The 21,923-nt window shown below is 41.2% G+C and overlaps 1 protein-coding gene across 1 annotated transcript in view; it reads left to right on the plus strand.

Moving 5' to 3' along the window:
* MB21D2 (Mab-21 domain containing 2) overlaps positions 1-18,027 on the plus strand; it is a 122,449-nt gene extending 104,422 nt beyond the window's left edge. The window contains exon 2 of the mRNA XM_021692642.2: positions 15,203-18,027. Coding sequence (XP_021548317.2) covers positions 15,203-16,467 — 1,265 coding nt within the window. The 3' untranslated portion in view covers positions 16,468-18,027. The remainder of the gene's footprint in view (positions 1-15,202) is intronic.
* The last annotated feature ends 3,896 nt before the right edge of the window (positions 18,028-21,923 follow it).

Consider the following 21,923-nt stretch of genomic DNA (forward strand, 5'->3'; position numbering starts at 1 on the left):
TTTTAATGTACTGTTGGATCCTATTGGCTAGTATTGTGGTGAGAATTTTTGCGTCCATGTTCATCAGGGATATTGGTCTGTAATTCTCCTTTTTGATGGGGTCTTTGTCTGGTTTTGGGATCAAGGTAATGGTGGCCTCATAAAATGAGTTTGGAAGTTTTCCTTCCATTTCTATTTTTTGGAACAGTTTCAGAAGAATAGGTATTAATTCTTCTTGAAATGTTTGGTAGAATTCCCCTGGGAAGCCATCTGACCCTGGGCTTTTGTTTTTTGGGAGATTTTTGATGACTGCTTCAATTTCCTTAGTGGTTATAGGTCTGTTCAGATTTTCTATTTCATCCTGGTTCAGTTTTGGTAGTTGGTACATCTCTAGGAATGCATCCATTTCTTCCAGGTTATTTAATTTGCTGGCATAGAGTTGCTCATAATATGTTCTTATAATTGTTTGTATTTCTTTGGTGTTGGTTGTGGTCTCTCCTCTTTCATTCATGATTTTGTTGATTTGGGTCATTTCTCTTCTCTTTTTGATAAGTCTGGCCAGGGGTTTATCAATCTTGTTAATTCTTTCAAAGAACCATCTCCTAGTTTCGTTGATCTGTTCTACTGTTCTTTTAGTTTCTATTTCATTGATTTCTGCTCTGATCTTTATTATTTCTCGTCTCCTGCTGGGTTTAGGCTTTATTTGCTGTTCTTTCTCCAGCTCCTTTAGGTGTAGGGTTAGGTTGTGTACTTGAGACCTTTCTTGTTTCTTGAGAAAGGCTTGTATTGCTATATACTTTCCTCTTAGGACTGCCTTTGCTGCATCCCAAAGATTTGGAACACTTGTGTTTTCATTTTCATTGGTTTCCATGTATTTTTTTAATTCTTCTTTAATTTCCTGGTTGACCCATTCGTTCTTCAGTAGGATGCTCTTTAGCCTCCATGTATTTGAGTTCTTTCTGACTTTTGTCTTGTGATTGAGCTCTAGTTTCAAAGCATTGTGGTCTGAAAATAGGCAGGGAATGATCCCAATCTTTTGGTACCGGTTGAGACCTGATTTATGACCAAGGATGTGATCTATTCTGGAGAATGTTCCATGGGCACTAGAGAAGAATGTGTATTCCGTTGCTTTGGGGTGGAATGTTCTGAATATGTCTGTAAAGTCCATTTGGTCCAGTGTGTCCTTTAAAATCTTTATTTCCTTGTTGATCTTTTGCTTAGACGATCTGTCCATTTCAGTGAGGAGGGTGTTAAAGTCCCCCACTATTATTGTATTGTTGTCGATGTGTTTCTTTGCTTTTGTTATTAATTGGCTTATATAATTGGCTGCTCCCATGTTAGGGGCATAGATATTTACAATTGTTAGATCTTCTTGTTGGATAGATCCTTTAAGTAGGATATAGTGTCCTTCCTCATCTCTTATTACAGTCTTTGGTTTAAAATCTAATTTGTCTGATATAAGGATTGCCACCCCAGCTTTCTTTTGGTGTCCCATTAGCATGGTAAATGGTTTTCCACCCCCTCACTTTCAATCTGGGGCTGTCTTTGGGTCGAAAATGAGTCTCTTGCAGACAGCATATCGATGGGTCTTGTTTTTTAATCCAGTCTGATAGCCTGTGTCTTTTGATTGGGGCATTGAGCCCATTTACATTCAGGGTAACTATTGAAAGATAGGAATTTAGTGCCATTGTATTGCCTGTAAGGTGACTGTTACCGTATATTGTCTGTGTTCCTTTCTGGTCTATGTTGCTTTTAGGCTCTCTCTTTGCTTAAAGGACCCCTTTCAAGATTTCCTGTAGGGCTAGTTTTGTGTTTGCAAATTCCTTTAGTTTTTGTTTGTCCCGGAAGCTTTTTATCTCTCCTTCAATTTTCAATGACAGCCTAGCTGGATATAGTATTCTTGGCTGCATATTTTTCTCATTTAGTGCTCTGAATATATCCTGCCAGTCCTTTCTGGCCTGCCAGGTCTCTGTGGATAGGTCTGTTGCCAATCTAATGTTTCTACCATTGTAGGTTACATATCTCTTCTCCCGAGCTGCTCTCAGGATTTTCTCTTTGTCTATGAGACTCGTAAGTTTTACTATTAGATGTCGGGGTGTTGACCTATTTTTATTGATTTTGAGAGGGGTTCTCTGTGCTTCCTGGATTTTGATGCCTGTTTCCTTCCCCAAATTAGGGAAGTTCTCTGCTATAATTTGCTCCATTATACCTTCTGCCCCTCTCTCTTTCTTCTTCTTCTGGGATCCCAATTATTCTAATGTTGTTTCGTCTTACGGTATCGCTTATCTCTCGAATTCTGCCCTCGTGATCCAGTAGTTGTTTATCTCTCTTTTTCTCAGCTTCTTTATTTTCCATCATTTCATCTTCTATATTACTGATTCTCTCTTCTGCCTCATTTATTCTAGCAGTTACCGCCCCCATTTTTGATTGCACCTCATTAATAGCCTTTTTGATTTCTACTTGGTTGGATTTTAGTTCTTTTACTTCTCCAGAAAGGGTTTCTCTAATAACTTCCATGCTTTTTTCAAGCCCAGCTAGTATCTTTAAAGTGATGATTCTGAACTCTAGATCTGACATCGTACTAATGTCCGTATTGAGTAGGTCCCTGGCAGTCGGTACTACCTCTTGTTCTTTTTGTTGAGGTGATTTTTTCCGTCTTGTCATTTTGTGCAGAGGAGAATAGATTAATGAGAGAACAAAATGCTAGCAGAGTAACAACGTCCCCAGAAAATATACTCTAAACAAATCAGAAAAAACCTGAAGCAGTGGGAAAAGAAAGGGAAAGAGAGAAAAAAGAAAAAGAAAAAAAAGAAAAAGATAAAGATAAAAACAAAAACAAAACAAAACAACAACAACAAAAAAACCAGAATGTGATCAAATATGATCAGGCTGGTATATAGATCAGTGCCACACACTAGATTTGGGTTGTATTTTGGTCTTTTAGAAGAAAGTGCCTCCCAAAATTTTAAAGAAAGAAAAGCTTATATATGTACAAAAATAAGGGTTGATATGATGAAGGGATGGAATATGACTGTAAAGATGGAAATTATAAAAAATTTTATAAAAGGAAGTGATAAGAAGTTGTTTGAAAAAAGAAAGAAGAGGATTTAAAAAAAAAAAAAGGGAGAGGATGTGATCAGGCAGGGTAATAGAAAACACCATATACTAGAGATTTAGGGTATATTTTGATCTGTTAGAAGAAACTATCTCAAAATTTTAAAGAGAGAACAACATATATATAAGCCAAAAATACGGGTAACTACTATGAAGGGATAGAATATGACTCTAAAAATGAAAAATAAAAATGTTTTTTTTTTAAAAAAAGGGATTGATAAGATGTTGGTTGAAAAAGGGAAAAAGAAAAATTCAAAAAGAAAAAAAAAAAGAAAAAAAGACAGTTAAAAAAAAATTAACTTTGAAAGACTACAGAATCATGGTAAAAAAGCCATGAATTCTATGTGCAGTAGTCCCCTAGAGCTGGAGTTCTGCCGTTCTCATTGATGGGTAAACTTGGTCTTGGCTGGCTGTTCTCGCTGATCTTCTGGGGAGGGGCCTGTTGCCGTGGTTTCCAAATGTCTTTGCCGGAGGCAGAATTGCCCCGCCCTTGCCCCCTCCCAGCTAAGTAATCTGCTCAGGTTTGCTCTCCGGGGCTTTTGTTCCCTGCGAGCTTTCCGTACAGCTTTGGAGGTGGAGAGTGAAAATGGCGGCCTCCCAATCTCCGCCGCGGAGGAGCCGAGAACTCGGGGCCCCGCTTCTCAGTGAGTCCCCAGAGAAAAGCCGTCAGTCACTCCCGTCTCCCCGGTCTCCAGCCGCACTCCGTGCTCACCCGGCCTGTGACCGCGCGTTTCTATCTCTGGCACCCGACCCCGGGTGGAGTCTCCAAACCCAGCAGATCCCTGCGGCGCACTCCTGCGCGGCTCCTCCCAGGGGAGGAAGGTGAGTCTCCCCGGATCTGCCGCTTGTTGGGTCCCTGCTGGAGGAGCAGTGGCCCTACTGTGCCGCGGATCACGGTTTATGGCAACCCCGAGCTGAGAGCCACGCCTGGGCTCCGCCTCTGCAGCCGGCTTCCCTGCTCCGATACCTGGGAGCTCTGCCACACTCAGGCACCCCCGGTCTTTCTGTGACCCCGGGGGTCCTGAGACCACACTGTCCCGGAGGGTTCCACCCCCCGCTTAGCCACCAGAGTGACGTCCCTCAGCGGAGCAGAGTTTTAAAAGTTCCGATTTTGTGCTCCACGGCTCTATCACTTGCCAGAAGCGGCCGCCGGAGGCCCCTCCCCCGCCGTCTATCCTCCCGAATATCGCCTCGGATTCACTTCTCCGCACGTCCTACCTTCCAGAAAGTGGTCGCTTTTCTGATGAGAGAGTTGTTGCTCTTCTTTTCTTCGATCTCCTGTTGAGTTCGTAGGTGTTCAGAATGGTTTGATCCGTATCCAGCTGAATTCCTGAAACCAGACAAAATCCAGGTCTCCTACTCCTCCACCATCTTGCTCCGCCCCCCGCAGGATATCTTTTCATACAGGCTCAGGGATACCAGTTGGTTTTTTGTTTTTGTTTTTTTGGTGGGGGAGGGGGCTGTGTTTAGACAAGGCACAGAATTCCTCAAGTTTCTTTCTCCCTCTTGCTTTCTTTCTTTCTCAGTGTGTCTGAGCTTAGTTTTTTTTTTGTTTGTTTTTTTGTTGTTGTTTTTTTAAAGATTTTATTTGACAGAGCGAGACAGCGAGAGAGGGAACACAAGCAGGGGGAGTGGGAGAGGGAGAAGCAGGCTTCCCACAGAGCAGGGAGCCCGATGCGGGGCTCGATCTCAGGACTCCGGGATCATGACCTGAGCTGAAGGCAGACACTCAACGACTGAGCCACCCAGGCGCCCCGTGTCTGAGCTTAGTTTTACACAGAGAAGAGAGGTGACTACGGTAGATACTGTGTCCGCAGAGGAAAAAGATGTTCCTGCTTCAGAACTCAGAAAGAGCTTATGGCTTTGTGGTTATGATTTCCTTTGGTCATGACGTTCTCAGCCACCATCATTCTGGCTCCCCAACCTAGTCATAGAAATTTAGCGTATTTGACTTTAAAATGAAGGCTTCACTGTTAGATTAAAATACATAAATTAGATTGTGCATCTAAATAGATGGGAACATTCTCAGAGTTTGTCTTGGGGTCCTGAAAGAATGCCAAGGATGTTGTTGTGATGAAAACACTTGTGGGATGCTCTCTGAAAATGGTCTAAGAGTTGAGTGTGCAACACATACCCGTGTGTGCACACGTAGCTATGTGTTACGGCACTAGATAGCTTTTTTTTTTTTTTTAAGTCATTTATAATCATGCCTTTCCTATGATCCATGACCCATTTTGCTCATACACTGCATTTCTCAGGGATGGCTAAAATCAGCTATTCATCTGCTTTAGAAATCATTTTGTTCCAAAATAGAATCAGTTTTATTTTTAGATAGAGAAATAAGCTTCCACTATTTCCTGTACTGTCGTACATGGCAGTTTTAAAGGCTTGAAGATATTAAATTGTTCGTTCTCTTAGAAGAGCACTCTTAATGCTAGAAAGGAGCATGGGATAGTGAAAAGAGTATCGAATCAACTTAAATTTGGATCCCAGCTCAGCTATCATGCCCATGAACAATTTATTTGACTTATTCATCCTGATTTTCCTCATCTGTAAAATGGAGACAATATTATGTACTTGAAAGTGCCAAGAGCATTGGATGAGATAATAGGTAAAACATTCCGCCTGTGCCTTAATGCACAGTAGAGCCAATAAATGTTTATGCCCTTCTCAGAGAGCCTTTGGCATGAGATGTGCATACTTTGAAAATGTGCTCTATGAAGTCAGTCCTTTTGCCATTATGTATTATTGCTAGTACTGTGCTCACTCCCCTTTTACACTGGCAGAGTTTAGAGGATGTGACTGCAGCTGGGCTGCAGGTTAAAAATGCAGATGAGTAAACTCAATGGGAGAGAAGAGCGGCATCCAGCATGATGTGCCCTTGGATTTCTTACTGCCACTGTCTCTGGGCCCCCATGGCATGGCCATAGGTGGCTTTAGTAGGAGTCTGTGTTGTAGTTGTCTGTCTTTAGTAGTAGCTTTTTGTGATGAGTGGCCATCTTAGAAGACATCTATACTCAGACTCTATCACATGTTTGTATTTCTAGTCTCCCGTTCCACCCCACAAGATTCTGATTGATCATCTCTTGGGACAGGAAATGCCCACTCTCCACTGGCAGCATTGTCAGAAAATTCTACCTGATAAGACAGGTCTTTCACTGACACATGAGACAGACTATTTCTCTCTCTGTCTTCTACTTACTGGAATCCCATAGGTAAAGCCCATTTCTTTACCAGGGCGACTCATCAAATATTTGAAGGTGGGTCTCGTGGCCTTCTTGAATTTTCTGTTCTCCAGGCTAAATGATTTGCACTCCTCTTCCTCATCTGTGTTTTGGCTAGGATCTTTATTCATTTCCTTAAGTGTTATTATCTCAGCTTATAATTATATGTTCATTAGTGTATGATTATTTGATTAGTGTGAGAGCTGTTCACACTGCTCATCAAATATTTCTGGCTCTCTATCTTCCCAGCCAGAGGTAGAATTGCACTTTCTTCCCTGGGGTGAGGTGAGACGATGTGACTAGCTTGAGCCAGTGATTTATGAATGAAAATGGTATCTGTCATTTCCAGGCTGGAGCACTTACCTGCTAAAAAGAGATTCTCTGGGGCTTTCTATTCCTACAGTAGAGTAACTGTGAAGTTCTAAATAAGTTGCTCTATCCACCTGAGTCCTGGATTAAGAAAAGAGGAGCCCCCAGCCATCCCCAGATGGTCACAAAGACTAAATGAAAAAAGGCTTTTGTTCCTTTTTGTCACTGAGGCTTTAGCTTTGTTACTCAACATAACTACTTCTCTCCTGACTGATACAATTATATCTGGCTTTCTCACTGCATGAGAAGCATTATGCAGTGAAGGCTGTGTGTTTCTCTTCACCACCTAGCATAGTTCTGGCTCAGAGGAGGCACTAAGACTCTGTGTCGCATGCATGAATAAATTAAACCTGAGTTTTGAATCTCATCTCCATCATTTCTGCCAGTTCCTGAACTTGGCTTACTTCATTATTTCTCTTCTGAAATGTAGACAACCCTCTCCCCCAATCCAACCCAGCTTTCCAGTTTCAGAGAAATTAAGTGGTTTGCATAGCATAGACATCCTCAGATGGGAAAGGAATGCAAACCACACCCAGAGGGGATCACAAGCAGAGGCGGATGGGGCACAGCTGACTTGATTCTGAACATCATCACAAGCTTATTGCTTCTTCTGCAGATTAGCAGAAAGGTGATCTGGTCGTTATTGATACATTTCTGTATCCTTAGATAGCTATTTAATACCATATTGGCATTACACTTGCCCACTGCTTGTTGTTTTTATCTCTTTCAAGAATGAGCCCTCTAAAGTGAAGACTCCTTGTAAATTGACAATATGTAGCTTTCGTGCCCTGTTGTGGCTGTGGGAAGCTGGTAGGTGGGACTAATAAGATGCCCCTTTGGGTTTTGCCATTAAGTTCTGATTGGCAGAAACCATGAGTTTTTAAACTATCTTAAGAACTAAAAAGAAAAAAAAAAGGCAAGACTTATGAGATAGGGAAAATATATTGATAATGTGTGTTGTCTGCATGTGCTTAGAACCCTCTATTGGCTGCCAAGTAGGTATCAGAGCACATGCTAAGTAATTTGGTGTGTATTTTCTTGTCTTATCCCTGTGACCACCCCACCAAAATTAGTTGTCATTCCCCAACTTCATTCCCCAGCTGAGGCCCAGCGTGGTTAATTATGTTGGTCATGGGTGGATCGGACTTGAATCCAAGCCTAACTCATGCTCATTGTGATTAAAATAGCTTAGTAGACCTTGATAAAGCCCACCAATTTTTGGAACTTTAATTTTTAAAAAAGAAAATAATGAAAAATTAGGGCCTTTTTTCGCTCTGACTTTTGAATTATTACTAAGTGATCTTATAGATATGTGCTGACAGTATTTCATACTATATTGTGTAGCAAATTCTATGATCCCCACGATATGGTTATTGGGGCATTGGAGCTGACGGAAACCATCGGTACACTCAACAAGCAGTTAACCTTCTGATCCCAAGATCTGTGTTGCCACTGCAGTAATAAAACCTGGCTATAGGAGCTTATGGACGATTGACTGTGACAGGATCTTCCATTTGCTGAGCTCCTTTGCCAATTACTGTGTCAAATGCTTTATATTGTTATCCTATTTAGGAGGGAAACTAAACCATGAGTAGAGCCCACTATTCAATAGGCGTAGAAGGTGCTAATGTAAGAATTCAGATTGAGGCCCTCCATCGGGGCGTGCAGGTTATTTATTCTGCAGGGCACTCGTTCAGAAGGAACAAGAAAGGGCTGGAATCCAGCCTGCCCTCTACTTGCCAAGCTGTGCGCCATGCCACACAATGGCATTTATCAGAGGAAGCATCTGTAGGCTAGCAGCAGCCTGAGTGCAGCGAGGGGAGAGCATACTCCATTCATTTCCCTTCATCTAACATGTTTTGTACACCTTGCATGTGCTAGAGGCTTTAGACCGGTTTAGTTAAATCTTCAGAACAACTCTGTGGAATAGGTGTTGTTTGCTCTTCCAGTTTTATAGGTGGTGGAGATAGGGGAAAACATACGGGGAAAATGAGCGAAATATCTACCATGTGCTTAGACATTTCATATCAACTCCAAAAGAGTGGTTTTATGGTTTGTTTGTTTGTTTTAAATATATGAAGAATTGGAAGCTCAAAAAGGTTAAATAACTTGTCTGGCTTACTTAATGACAAACCCAGATTTAAACCCAAGCCTGTCTTATTCCAGTGCTCTTGCACACATATTTGTATCAAAACAAGGAAGGATCAAGCAAGGGAGACTCCTTTGAAGAGTCATCTTTTTAATCAGACCTATGATGATATATATTTGATCAATAGATCATTACCAGGGGCACCTGGGTGCTTCAGTCAGTTAAGTGGCTGCCTTCAGCTCAGGCTCAGGTCATGATCTCAGCGTCCTGGGATCAAGCCCTGCATCAGGCTCCCTGCTCAGTGGGAAGTCTGCTTCTCCCTCTCCCTCTGCCCCTCACCCCTGTTCCTGCTCTCTCTCTGCTCTCTCTCTTTCAAATAAATAAAGTCTTAAAAAAAAAATAATAGGTCATTACTATACATGAGTTAATCAGTTTTCTAAAAGATTTAAATAAGATTATATGCAGTTGTCTCAGAAATTATGCCAAATAAAACAGGTTCTTTGCCTTAAGAATATATTGCTCTAACTGTTAATATGAATGATCACTCAGCAGGTATTGAAAAAGCTGAGAAGTTCCACTAGTGTCTTCCTTCTCTATTTCCTGTGTCTTATAGTCAATTTATTTTGGAATGCTAATAGCTTCTTGCAAGACATAATGTCTGTTCTTCCTTATGATAACTGTGGGTGCTCAGACATGTTCTGCTGCTTGTCCAAGGTCACACCACAGCTTTGACCAATGAAAGCACAAAGTGACACTTTGCCTTGAGACCCCCCTGCTGCTTCCCTTTCAGACCGTTCTGCATTAATATCACGTTCCCTTGTTGTCATAAGGAAAGCAGTAGGTTTATGCCATTCTGACCTTTGCAACAATTGTGAGAAAAAGACAATGCTGTTCATCTGTCACTAGGGCTGTGTGTCCTTGAGTGAGTTATTTCTCCTTTCTGAACCTCAGTTTTTTCACCTGCAAGGTGAGGGATTCTACATATATGATTTCTGGCCACAAATGAGGAAAATACTAAAATCTTCCCCAAATGGGAGTCATTAAAAATCCCATAGATTGGTGCATTTCTTAGAAGGTGGCCATGCCTACTGCTCAGGATGTCAATAGCTTGACAAAAATATTTACTTCTTTGAAGTAGAAATCAATTTTTATACGAAGGTTTTGTATTATTTATTAACAACCAGTAGACTGTTCCCCAAGGAGATGTATCCGAATCGCAGAAGCACTTTGTCAGCATCATCCGTACCCTTCCTACTATTGAGCGTCACCACTGTATAGGCACTGTCATCAGTGTGCCACATGAGTTTGGGTGGAAAAGAGAACATTTTTTAATGAAACGAATATTGTCAAGATGCTCAGGTCTTTTTTAATCTACATAGAAATCTTTGATATACACAGATGAGAGAGACAAAATTTATCTAATTCTGTAGCTTCAATAACAAGACGTAAACATTTTACCTCTTTGGCCTATCTCTCTCCCCTCAGCACAGGTAACAGCTTTGTTTTGCTTTTTTATGGAATCTGCACAAGTACCAATTTCCCGTATGTACTTAGTATTTATTAAATTACTTCCCTGAGTCCCCACATATCTACTGGAGAGAAGCTGTGAGGCTGGAAGCCACACCTGGTTCATGTGTGCCCGTGTTAACAATCTGGCATTATGTGCTTGAGTGATGGCAGCTTGTAATTTGAATTCAGTGGAATGTGATAAAGTTTTATTCACTAGAATATAAGGGTGTCAGGGACAGAGTTCCATTTTTCACTTGATTCTAAAGATAATCAGCAAAGGACTAAGTGGATGATGTGGAAGTTGTTCCTTAAACTCGAGGCTCCAGTGTAAACAGAACCCAAGTCCCTCTGTCCCCTGCACCAAGAAACCAATCACTGAAACATCCAGTGTGCAGCAAGGAAGGGTCTCTTCAAGAGGCAGCCAAATGAGGGGGTGGGAGGGCAAGCCTTAAATCCGCCTCCCAGAGGGGAGAGTCCAGGATTTCTAAAGGCAAGTGGAAAAGGGACTGGGTAATGGGGAGAGAAGCTATGGTGACTCAAAATCGGACAGAGGAAGTTACTGAGCAGGGGAGTATTAACTTCATTTCCGTGTGCTCAAAGAGGAGGCCAGAGGTCCTGATTGGCTTGGCTGGCTTTTTGATGAAATCTTGAGTCTCTGCAAAACAACAAAATTAACACTTGGTTATCACAGTGTCAGGCAAGAATATTAGGCTACAGAAATGTGGTGGCAGACAGCATTCCTGAGAACAAGCAGATTTGGGTAAGAGTTGTAGCCTGGCTTAGCTGCCCTGTTAACTCTTTAGTTACCTGTTTCACTAGTAATATTAAGATCTTCTTAAGTAGAAACTATGAAATAAAGCAAAATCAAGGAATCAATTACAGGAAGGGAGGCTGGGAGGCAGTTTTTGTGTTTTTAAGAACACACATATGCCCATACTTCCATGAAAAAGAAGAGACCCACCCTGGGGAATAAGGCATTTCTCCTGCTAACAAGCTCATTGTCATGTGTGATTCTTCCTTTTTTTCTCATTCATGGTTTTGGATAATTTGCTAATAGCTAAGCAGCCAGTCACTTGATCTCACCCTCCTGTAATTACACAGAAATCTTTGGATAAATTCAGAGACGGCACTTGTTGGAACTGGTGCCCATGGCCCAAGTATATGGTTGAATTTTTTCTCTCCTTTGCCTTTTTCCCTCCAGCCCTTGGCTGTGTTTTAGTTGCATGGCAACCCATCTGCCATGATAGCTGATGTCAGCTCATTTTCATTTAAACTTAGCCCAGGAAAGTTTTCAAGGAGGGCATTTGAGTAGAATGCTGGGCGGGCTCCAGTTTGTGTTACCAAATCATTGGTAAAACTGCGGACTAATGGGCTCAGGCAGGCTAAATGTAAATGTGGATGTCACAGGGGACTAGCTTCCCCAAATATGTGGCCTTGGGGACTTTCTTTCTAACTTTTAGGAGCTTAGCAAATGAGCCTCTGCAATATTTTCTTTGCTGCTAAACTTCTCTCTGCCCCTTTTAAAGGAGTAAGTGTCCAAAATTAACCGAACTCCTGATAAAAGAATTTAGCCAAATACTTTTATGTCTCCGGAAAGGAGGGGCAACATTTTAACTAGGTGCATAAGCCGCATCTGGGAGGAAAAAGAATATTTTATTACTGGCAGGAATGTTCCTAGTGTATATGCTAAGTGAAAACATGTTAAAACTTCTTTAATCCAGTAGAGGGCAGAAGGGAGTTTTCGCTTTTTCTTACCTGTGATTATCCAAACCAAAATTGACAGCCCAAGGCAAAATTCAGTGGCATGTTTGTAAACAAATTCTACCCAGCCTGTTAATGCACAACTTATTCTGGTTGTCTAGACAAGTCCTTGCTGGTATGCTCAGAGCCAGTTTGATCCTGTCTAGGGCAAAAAAGAATGTACAGAGTTTTGAGTCATGTATGCCTAAGAGGGAATACTGATGTGGCATCCAAATTATAATACCACTTCTAATTTATTCAGATCTTACTTATCAATCATAACACTTTTCAACATGGTTCCTATGTGTATTTATGGCACCAAATGCTAGAATTTAAAAATATTTGAACTAATGATAAATAATTTCATTATCAAACATTTATCTTTGAAAGTAACTACCTATCTGTGAACGTATAATACAGTGAAAACCGTTTTCCCAACCTACCCAGGATTCTGAGAAGCAAATCTTATCTTAAAACTTGGAGTGGTAATATTTGTTACATTGTGAAGATGAGCTTAATACTGAAACATGACAATTGAGAAATGAATCTTCGTTTTGGTGTTTATGATAGCTTTCAATCCTTGGTTACTAAATTTGGTTTTTGAAAACCACTTTTAAAAGAAAGATAAATTTTCCATGCTGACTTTATAGTGAAGGCTTTTTTTGCTTGTTTAGAATATAGTGTCTTAGATTGGGTTCCTCGGGAAGCAGCCCTTCGAATGGAGTTAGGATATTTATTTATTTATTAAAAAGATTTATTTATTTATTTTAGAGCGCGTGTGCAGGTACGTGCATGAGTGGGGGGGAAGGGCAGAGGGAGAGGGAGAGAGAATCTCATACAGACTCCCCACTGAGGGTGGAGCCAAATGCGGGGCTCCATCCTACAACCCATGAGATCATGACCTGAGCTGAAATCAAGAGTTGGACGCTCAAACAACTGAGCCACACAGGTGCCCCTAGGATATTTATTAAGAAGCCCCCCCTGGGATCAGCCACTGTGGAAGATAGGGACGCAAAGCAGGATCAGGCAGAGGGAGAAGTCAGGTTTCTTTGCAGGCCACAATGTCAGCCTTAGCTGACCCCCTGGGAACTCTGGATTTGAATAAATCTTCAGAGTATCCTGAACCGGGGCATTCTCACATCAATGTGTATCCCCCACCCTCCCCCCAGACACAGGACATGACTGTGGTTGAGCTGGCTTTTTGCAGCCAATCTTTAAGGGATTGCATTGACAGATTCCCAGCCACTGAGACAAGAAGTCCTTTATTGAGAAGGGATCTGGGTGGCATAGCACAAGGAATGTAAAAAACAGCCTCAGAAGTCAGGTACGCTGGATTCTCTTTCTGACTAATTGTGGATTCTTTAAAGTTGGATAGTTTTTTATTGCTTTAAAACAAAAGTGATAGCTTGCTATATTTCTAGTTATATGTAAGGAAATGGTACTAAATAAGAGTTTTTCATGGTTAATATGGCTTGGAAAATAGGATTTTAAAGAATGAAAAGAGCACATTTTTATTTCATTTAAGTATTAAATCCTGAAATAAAATGGTAGCATAAACACATACACAAGGCTTATTTATTTGCATTGGAGTTATCCTATGAATAATAAACTATGTTGATTAAAAGTAATTGTGGTGAATAAGGGAATTGTAGTTTGCGATAGTTCTTTGCAATCTTTGGAGAAAAGATTAAATAAGTCACTGATGCTGGCAGGGAGGGGACATTTGTATGTCAATGGAGCAGTCATTTACATTTAGTCCATAATTATTTAAGCTCTTCATGGTTAAGTCCCATTAATTCCTTCTGTTTGTTCCTTTGCCAGCCAGTCTTAGCTCCAGTTGTGCACCTGCTGGGTGCAGAGCCCAATGCCTGCCTAATACAGATTTGGTCCTTTTAATACGTGGTCCGTATTAAAGAGCTCACGTTAGCATCCAAAAATCACACTTTTTATGTCACCACCAATCTTACCAGAACACATACCATTTGGGAAGATACTAAGCTCATGGTACAAGAAATGAGTTTTCTAAAATTTAGCATTTTTTTGGAAAGCTCCAGTTTTTTTCATTGTCAATAAATATTTTAGTTGTTTTTGCAAAGAAAGGCTAACTTTGTTCATTTTTTAATGAAAATGTCTAGCAGATACCCAAGTTTGAATGCCCATAGTTGATCAGTTGTTCTTTAAAGTAAAAATGGTCTTGCATGAACAAAGCTGCTAACTTAGCCCACAGCTCCAACACAGGGCACTTTTCTTGAAGACAGCTTTTGTATTTCAGTATGAGGCAGAAGTGCTCTATGGTCACTTGCCATTTTGTTGCACAGAACACTAGAAAGGTGGCTCTAGAGTTGGGATTTAAGAAAAATTAACCCATTTTTCTTTTCCATTAGGGATTTTCTTCAGTGCAACTGAACTTTTTTTTTTTTTAAATGCTAGTACATGTCATCAATAAAGAGTCCAGTGACTGCCATTGTAAATTTGGTGCCACTGTCTTCACGAAGGCCTAGCACTTTGACCCGCCATTTGCTTTTGTCCCATCAAGAGTCAGTTCAAGTTTCAACACAGTAAATGAGGCTAATAACGTGTTAGTGTTATTGTGGAAAGAGTTGTGACCTTACCACCCCCTGACAGTGCCCCACATTCAGTGTCCACAGCCCACACTGAGAATCGCCAGGATAGAGGAAGGTTTAAACAGGAAGAGCCTAGGGGTGGGAGGCTGTTTGGGCAAGAGATAAAAGAGCCTGGCTTTATATGATGGCAGCAGAGATGAAGAACAGGCAAGGAGTGAGAAATGTCACAGGGGTTATGTAGATAAAATTTGGCTGTAGAAGCCAACAAAACTTGAAGCTTACTGAGGTGTTCAGCTTGAATGACCTATGGATGGCAATGCTACTAACCCAAGGTGATGACCGGGGGAAGAAGAGCCCCGGTTTATGATTAAAAAAGATACTGCTCTTGCCACAAGAGAAAATCTGTCATAATTCTCCCACTTGGTAAAGGATGTATTCTATCACCGATGAGAAAGAACAAAGTATACTGCTGACTGGGCCCATGTAGCAGCCTAAAATCTGATTTTGTACTTCTAATGAATAGTGGGTCTTAGAAACTCAACATGTACTATTCTGATGCAAAAGACTCTGCTGTCTGTGTTTCTTATAATAGTGTTTTCTCTTTCTGTTTCTAGGAATGGTGCAAAAGCTGGACCAAAAACTTCCAGTGGCCAATGAGTACCTGTTGCTCTCTGGGGGAGTCCGGGAAGGCGTGGTGGACCTGGACTTAGATGAGCTTAATGTCTATGCCCGGGGGACAGACTATGATATGGACTTCACTCTTCTGGTGCCAGCCCTTAAGCTGCATGACCGTAATCAGCCTGTGACACTCGATATGCGCCACTCAGCCTTGTGCCACTCCTGGCTGAGCCTCCGGCTCTTTGATGAGGGGACAATCAGTAAGTGGAAAGACTGCTGCACCATTGTGGATCACATCAATGGTGCCACCAACTACTTCTTCTCCCCAACCAAAGTGGCCGACTGGTTCTATGACTCCATCAGCATTGTCCTATCAGAGATCCAGAAGAAACCCCAGCGAGGGATGCCGAAGGTGGAAAAGGTAGAAAAGAACGGGACCATAATCTCCATCATCCTGGGTGTGGGGAGCAGTCGCATGTTGTATGATATTGTCCCCGTGGTATCTTTCAAAGGCTGGCCTGCAGTGGCCCAGAGCTGGCTCATGGAGAACCACTTTTGGGATGGGAAGATCACCGAGGAAGAGGTCATCAGTGGGTTTTACTTGGTGCCTGCTTGCTCCTACAAGGGCAAGAAGGACAATGAATGGCGGCTGTCCTTCGCCAGGAGCGAGGTGCAGCTGAAGAAGTGCATCTCCAGTAGCCTCATGCAGGCCTACCAGGCGTGCAAAGCCATCATCATTAAACTCCTGTCCCGGCCCAAGGCTATCAGCCCCTATCACCTGCGGAGCATGATGCTTTGGGCCTGTGACAGACTTCCTGCCAACTACTTGGCCCAAGAAGACTATGCAGCCCACTTTTTGCTGGGCCTCATTGATGACCTCCAACACTGTCTGGTCAACAAGATGTGCCCCAATTATTTCATCCCTCAGTGCAACATGCTGGAGCACCTGTCGGAGGAGACCGTCATGCTCCACGCGAGAAAGCTCTCCTCCGTCCGCTCAGACCCGGCCGAGCACTTGCGTACCGCCATCGAGCACGTCAAGGCGGCCAACCGGCTGACGCTGGAGCTCCAGAGGCGAGGGAGCACCACTAGCATCCCCTCCCCGCAGTCCGACGGAGGGGACCCCAACCAGCCCGATGACCGTTTGGCCAAAAAACTGCAACAGCTAGTGACTGAGAACCCGGGGAAGTCCATCTCTGTCTTTATTAACCCTGATGATGTCACGAGGCCCCATTTCAGAATCGATGATAAATTTTTCTGAGCATTTTGCTGCCTTTTTTCTTTTTTTTCTTTTTCCTGGTTCTAAAACTCTCATAACGTGTAGTGTGGTTTGTGATGCCGACTTTCCGTTTTTTACATATCCAGCCTAGATTGGATCTGTTAAGAACACATTTTAAGTTTCCTGGTTCTGCAGGACAGTGCAGGCTCTGAAACAGTATATTACTATTTCATATTCTGCCTCTGATTTTGTTGTTTACTTTTTGTCGTTATTGTCACATTGTTTTTGGTTTTGGTTTTTTTAAGGAGAACTTGAGCCATAGATGAAAATGCCCATGAATTCTCTTGCTTTTTACTGTTCCATGCTTTGTGCAAATTTGTTAATGAGGATAGGGCAACAAATCTCTTTCTGACGCTTCAGGATTCTTTTTTTTTTTTTTTTTTTTAATGAGCTTTCATCACTACAGATATTTGAGAATCATCTGAACCTGGAAACTGCCTGGTATGCTAGCTGGATTTCTTTCTTTTGACCAGTGACCAGAGTAGTTTCCCTCTTTCCACCAAACAATGTAGACTTTGAAAGTGATAATGCTACCAATTGTGTTTTGGAGCAACTTCATTGAATGTAATTGTCCTCAGATCAGAACCTTGGATGGTTTGGAGGCTGTGTTTGACAACTTTCCAAACAGAATTAAGGTTTCCAAATGGTAGTTTTAGCGTGTGTAATTATTTGAAGCCTTATTTAAATCCTATTAAAGAACATACCATTATAATATGTTATTTGCACTAATGAAATCTTGGCCATTGTCAGAGTTCCGATGTGTGTGTTTCAATATAAATTGACATCCACTGTTGAAATGCTATCATTTTTTTTTTATTTAGCGCATTTCTCTCAATCAATAGAATGATTCTTTGCATTTGTTTCGTTCTCCTTTAATTGTGGGGTCCTGTTTTGCCCTCTTTGATATTCCTGGTTCCTGTCTCACTGAGAGAAGTTTGTGAAGCTTTACACCTGCTTAGTGACCATACAAAGCTGGAGAAAATATATACTTGATAGAGTAGGTGTCTTTGTATGTACTGCTTTTGGGGTTATAGAGGTAAGCTTTTTTTGTAAAGTCTCTTTGCTTCTACTGGGAGTTGTGGGGAAAACTGGCAGAAAGGATTTATAATCCCCAAATAGAAGATAGCATGCCTGTTCAAAAGCAGGTGTTTCTATAGAACAGGAACGAGGACATATCTGTGGGTGGTAGCTTCGTGTGGAGGTGTCTTACCTTCATGAATGAAATCACTTGCCAGGTTTAGATACCGCAAGGCATTGGCTTCTTGTTTTGGTATGGACTCATGGCAAACTGTGGTGTTTGAGAGGTCAGGGGCCCTGCTGATATCTCAAAGGATGACCATGATGTCTACTATTGGAAAGGTCGAGCAACATTTTGGATTTGATCTCGAATGTCCAGACTCACAGGTTGGATTTTGGCCAATTGAAATCCAGCATACGCGGTCTTGGGTTTTTGCATGGGAATTAATGTAATGCTTATAACTGAAAATGAAATCATTCAACCATCTTAAGTCAAACACAAAATAATAAAGAAACATACTGGCCTTGGAATTTTGTTGTTATTGCTGTTGTTAGTTTGTGATCCAGAAACTATTAGTAATACCAACAATGATTTTCAGTAAATTACAGCACCAGATTTGCTGTTGTCTTTCAGACCAGATGTCCATGTAGTGAACATTTAGTATTCATTTGTCCATTTCCCCAGCTTTCCTACTAGTATCTACCTGTCTTCTACATAATCTATGTCCTTCTCATGAAATGACTCCATCCCCAGTTCCAGACATGGTATAAACCAATTGACATAACTATTTCCTTGGCCACAGTGATTAGCTAGGGATTTGTCATATGATGTGAGCTGTTCCAATCAGGGACATGCTCAGGATTCTAGCTTGAAATTCTGGGGAAGACGCAGGCCTCCAGATGTGGAAGACGAAGCACTTGTCCTCTGTCACTCTGATAGCTATCACGTAATCATGACTGGAGCCAGCCTTAGGATGAAACTGACATTGTGTGATACTATGGAGAGAAGAGAAGGAAAACCATGAGCCACCAGACACTGCCATACACCCTCCCATACACACACACACACACACACACACTGGATTTTCTTGTTAAATGAGTCAACATTTAGTTCTTTTAGCCAGTTTGAATTTAGTTCAATTCATCAACATATTTAAACTGACATACCAAACTATTTCAGTTGATGTGTGTCTCTTTTCTTTCTGTGGATAGGTATCAGAGATACCTATATAATTTATCTAAACGCTGGTCTATGCTATCTGACTTAAGTCCAAAGAGCATCACAGCCTCTGTAACTAATAAATATGCATCTGGTAGAGTCTGTTCAAATTTATTATACTTTGACCATTATGTTACGCTTCCTCGATTAAAAGAAATTATTATAAACCACTAAAGTAGCAAGTATATTCAAAGGCGTTGTTTCCCTTTAACGTCAACTATAAACCGCCATAACCGTGTTTTGAATTGGCCTCTCAAATATAATTAGCAACATCTACAATATTTTAAACGCTGTGTTTGCAGACAAAATTTCATTCCAGGTGTGATAAAAACCTAGTTTCAGTGATCCTTTTAGTGTGTTTTTCTTTTTGCCACATCTAGTCCTTGTAAGAACACTTTCTCCAAATTCTTGGTTAAACTTCATAAAAAAAGTCCAGAGGCTCCTGAGATCTAGTAACTTTTTTTTTTTTTAATTAGAAGGGGGAGGGACAGAAGGAGAGTGAGAGATCATGACCTGAGCCGAAATCAAGGGTCGGATGCTTAACCAATTGAGCCAACTGAGCCACCCAGGCGCCCCCTGAGACCTAGTAATTTTAGAACTTAAATATTTTTTAGTTCCTATTAAATATTAAATATTTTGGGGGCGCCTGGGTGGCTCAGTTGGTTAAGCAACTGCCTTCGGCTCAGGTCATGATCCTGGAGTTCCGGGATCGAGTCCTGCATCGGGCTCCCTGCTCAGCGGGGAGTCTGCTTCTCCCTCTGACCCTCCTCCCTCTCATGCTCTCTGTCTCTCATTCTCTGTCTCTCAAATAAATAAATAAATAAATAATCTTAAATATTAAATATTTTTTAGTTCTGTCAGCACCATAAACCTAGGACTCAGGAATTGTTGAAAAATGGATAGAAATGGTATGTAGTCTGATACCCTTTCTTATCTGAAACTTAGTAAATGATTGAATTACTAACCTACTCTCCTTCCGAAGCCCAGGAGATTGGTTAAAATCACTTCTGTTTCAAGTACAATAGAAAAAGCCTTAAGACTGGAGTCCTAATTTCAACATAGTTTATAACTGATTATTTTTTGGTTGTGGGAAATTACAAGCTGCAACTCAATAGGATTTTAATTCCCTGATGAGATCTGGTTTCACATATTTCAAAAGTAGATTATTTTCTACACTCTCCCTTTCTCATTTGAAATGGAAGATCCAAAGATGCAAATAAAGGTTGGTTTCAGAGTGGAAAGAGCCAATTAGGATCAGAGATTATAAAAAGAAAAATACCCCTGAAATATCTATACAGAATTATTTCAGAGAAGAGTGGCAGGCACTTGTGGCTAATTTTACTTTCAGGTGGAGATGTGAGGATGCAGCGGGGGAGTCTTCTGGGGCTAGTTGAAGTGACTTCTGTATCATCCCCTTACATACACGCACACACATGCACACGCGCTTGCCTTCACTTCACTCCACCAATGGGAAATTTCTCTAGACTATTTTGTAACATTTCCAGGGAGGATTAAGCCCATTGGCTGTTCACAGCTAAATGTTGATTATTTTGGATCAGATCATTACCTTGCTGAGAAAAATTTCCTGACTTGGAGTTCAGCCTTGGGAGACTGCTGGGAAGGAAAAGGAAGCTGGTGCTTAGCAGCAGCTGTGGGATCCTGGGGTTAGGTGGCTTCCTGCTGCCTCAAAGCTCTGCACTGGTCTTTGGAGAAGTACCTGAACTTCCACCCTGATCTCTCTCCAAAACGTCTTCCCTTGAGTCACCCAAGGGGGTGATATGGCTATTTAGCTTCCCAACTGGTCATTATTAGGGGTTAGGGAAAGTCTTTTACTTCATACTTTCCATCCCATATTCTGACCCAGAGGGTGAAAGCTTTTTGCCATTAAATGGAGCACTAACTACTACATATACTAAAGGAAGGATGGGCATCATTTCTGTTACTGTTATGTTATTAATATCAGGTAAATAATATGTATTTTTTAGCTGATTGAATCAATATAATTAGTGCTCCTCTCTGAGAAAAATAGTTTTAGAAATGTGTGTAGTTTCCTCAATAGGTAAACAGCATATGATCTACATTGTTTAGAATAGATATTTGCCATTGGAGAATTATTTGCAACATGTCTAAAATTCTACCTTCTGTTAATTAGCTGGAAAATATACTTTTTATTCTTTTTAAGAAAACATACATTATATACAGTAGAAATCAAGCTTGTAGTAATTTATCTACAATAATTGTGTTTCTCTATGCCCATATCATAGCATTCATACCCTACTAGCAGTACCTCCAAAAGCATTATGGTTCATAAAGTGCACCATTTGCTGTACGGCACTAAACTTTTAGACCAATATAGTGTGACCCTGGTTTTCTAAGTTTGGGTTGACAGTTTTCAATCCACAATCAGGTCCCAAATTCATCAAACATCAGGGAGACCATATATGTGTGTCGGTGTGGTTTAGAATAATGACGAAATTTGAGAAAAGTCTATTTATCCCCCCTATAAAAGTGCTGTTGTTCAAATATCTTTAAAGACATATCTACCCTTAGGGCGCCTGGGTGGCTCAGTTGGTTAAGCGTCCAACTCTTGATTTGGGCTCAGGTCATGATCTCGGGGTCGTGGGATCAAGCCCCATGTCAGGCTCAGCTCGGAGTCTGCTTAGGATTCTCTCTCTGCCCCTCCCCACTCCCCCTACATACTCTCTCTCGCTCTCAAAAAAAGAGAGACATATTTACCCTTAATATAGCAGCTGAGATGAGAATGTTTTGTTTCTAGACCACTTTCCCTCTCTTCAGGATGAGTGGACTCTTAACTGTGATTTGGTAAGGGTGGACACATTAATACATTCTTCATATGCAATCTTCTTCACCTATTAATCACAGAAGCTAAAGGGTGGTAAGTGTGGGTGAAGGTTAAACTTTGATTTTACATCTTTTGATTTTATATCTCTGTAAAATGCAGAATTGGGGTAGCTGTTCTCTTCCTTTCTGGGTTTCTCAATCCAAGATTGCCTCTGTTTCCAAAATAATCTCAATTTTGGATCTGCAGATCCATCTATTTACACACCTAGTGTATTCATTTTGGCAGAATATTATATTTAAAAATTTTGTCAAGTATACCCACATATGTAATGGGGCACAGCAAACATGTATCAAGTACTTTCTAGTACAGATGTTCTTACTAGATGCTTTGTACTCATGA

The sequence above is a fragment of the Neomonachus schauinslandi genome, chromosome 1 (assembly GCF_002201575.2).
Source record: "Neomonachus schauinslandi chromosome 1, ASM220157v2, whole genome shotgun sequence".
In the NCBI taxonomy this organism is placed as follows: Eukaryota; Metazoa; Chordata; class Mammalia; order Carnivora; family Phocidae; genus Neomonachus; species Neomonachus schauinslandi.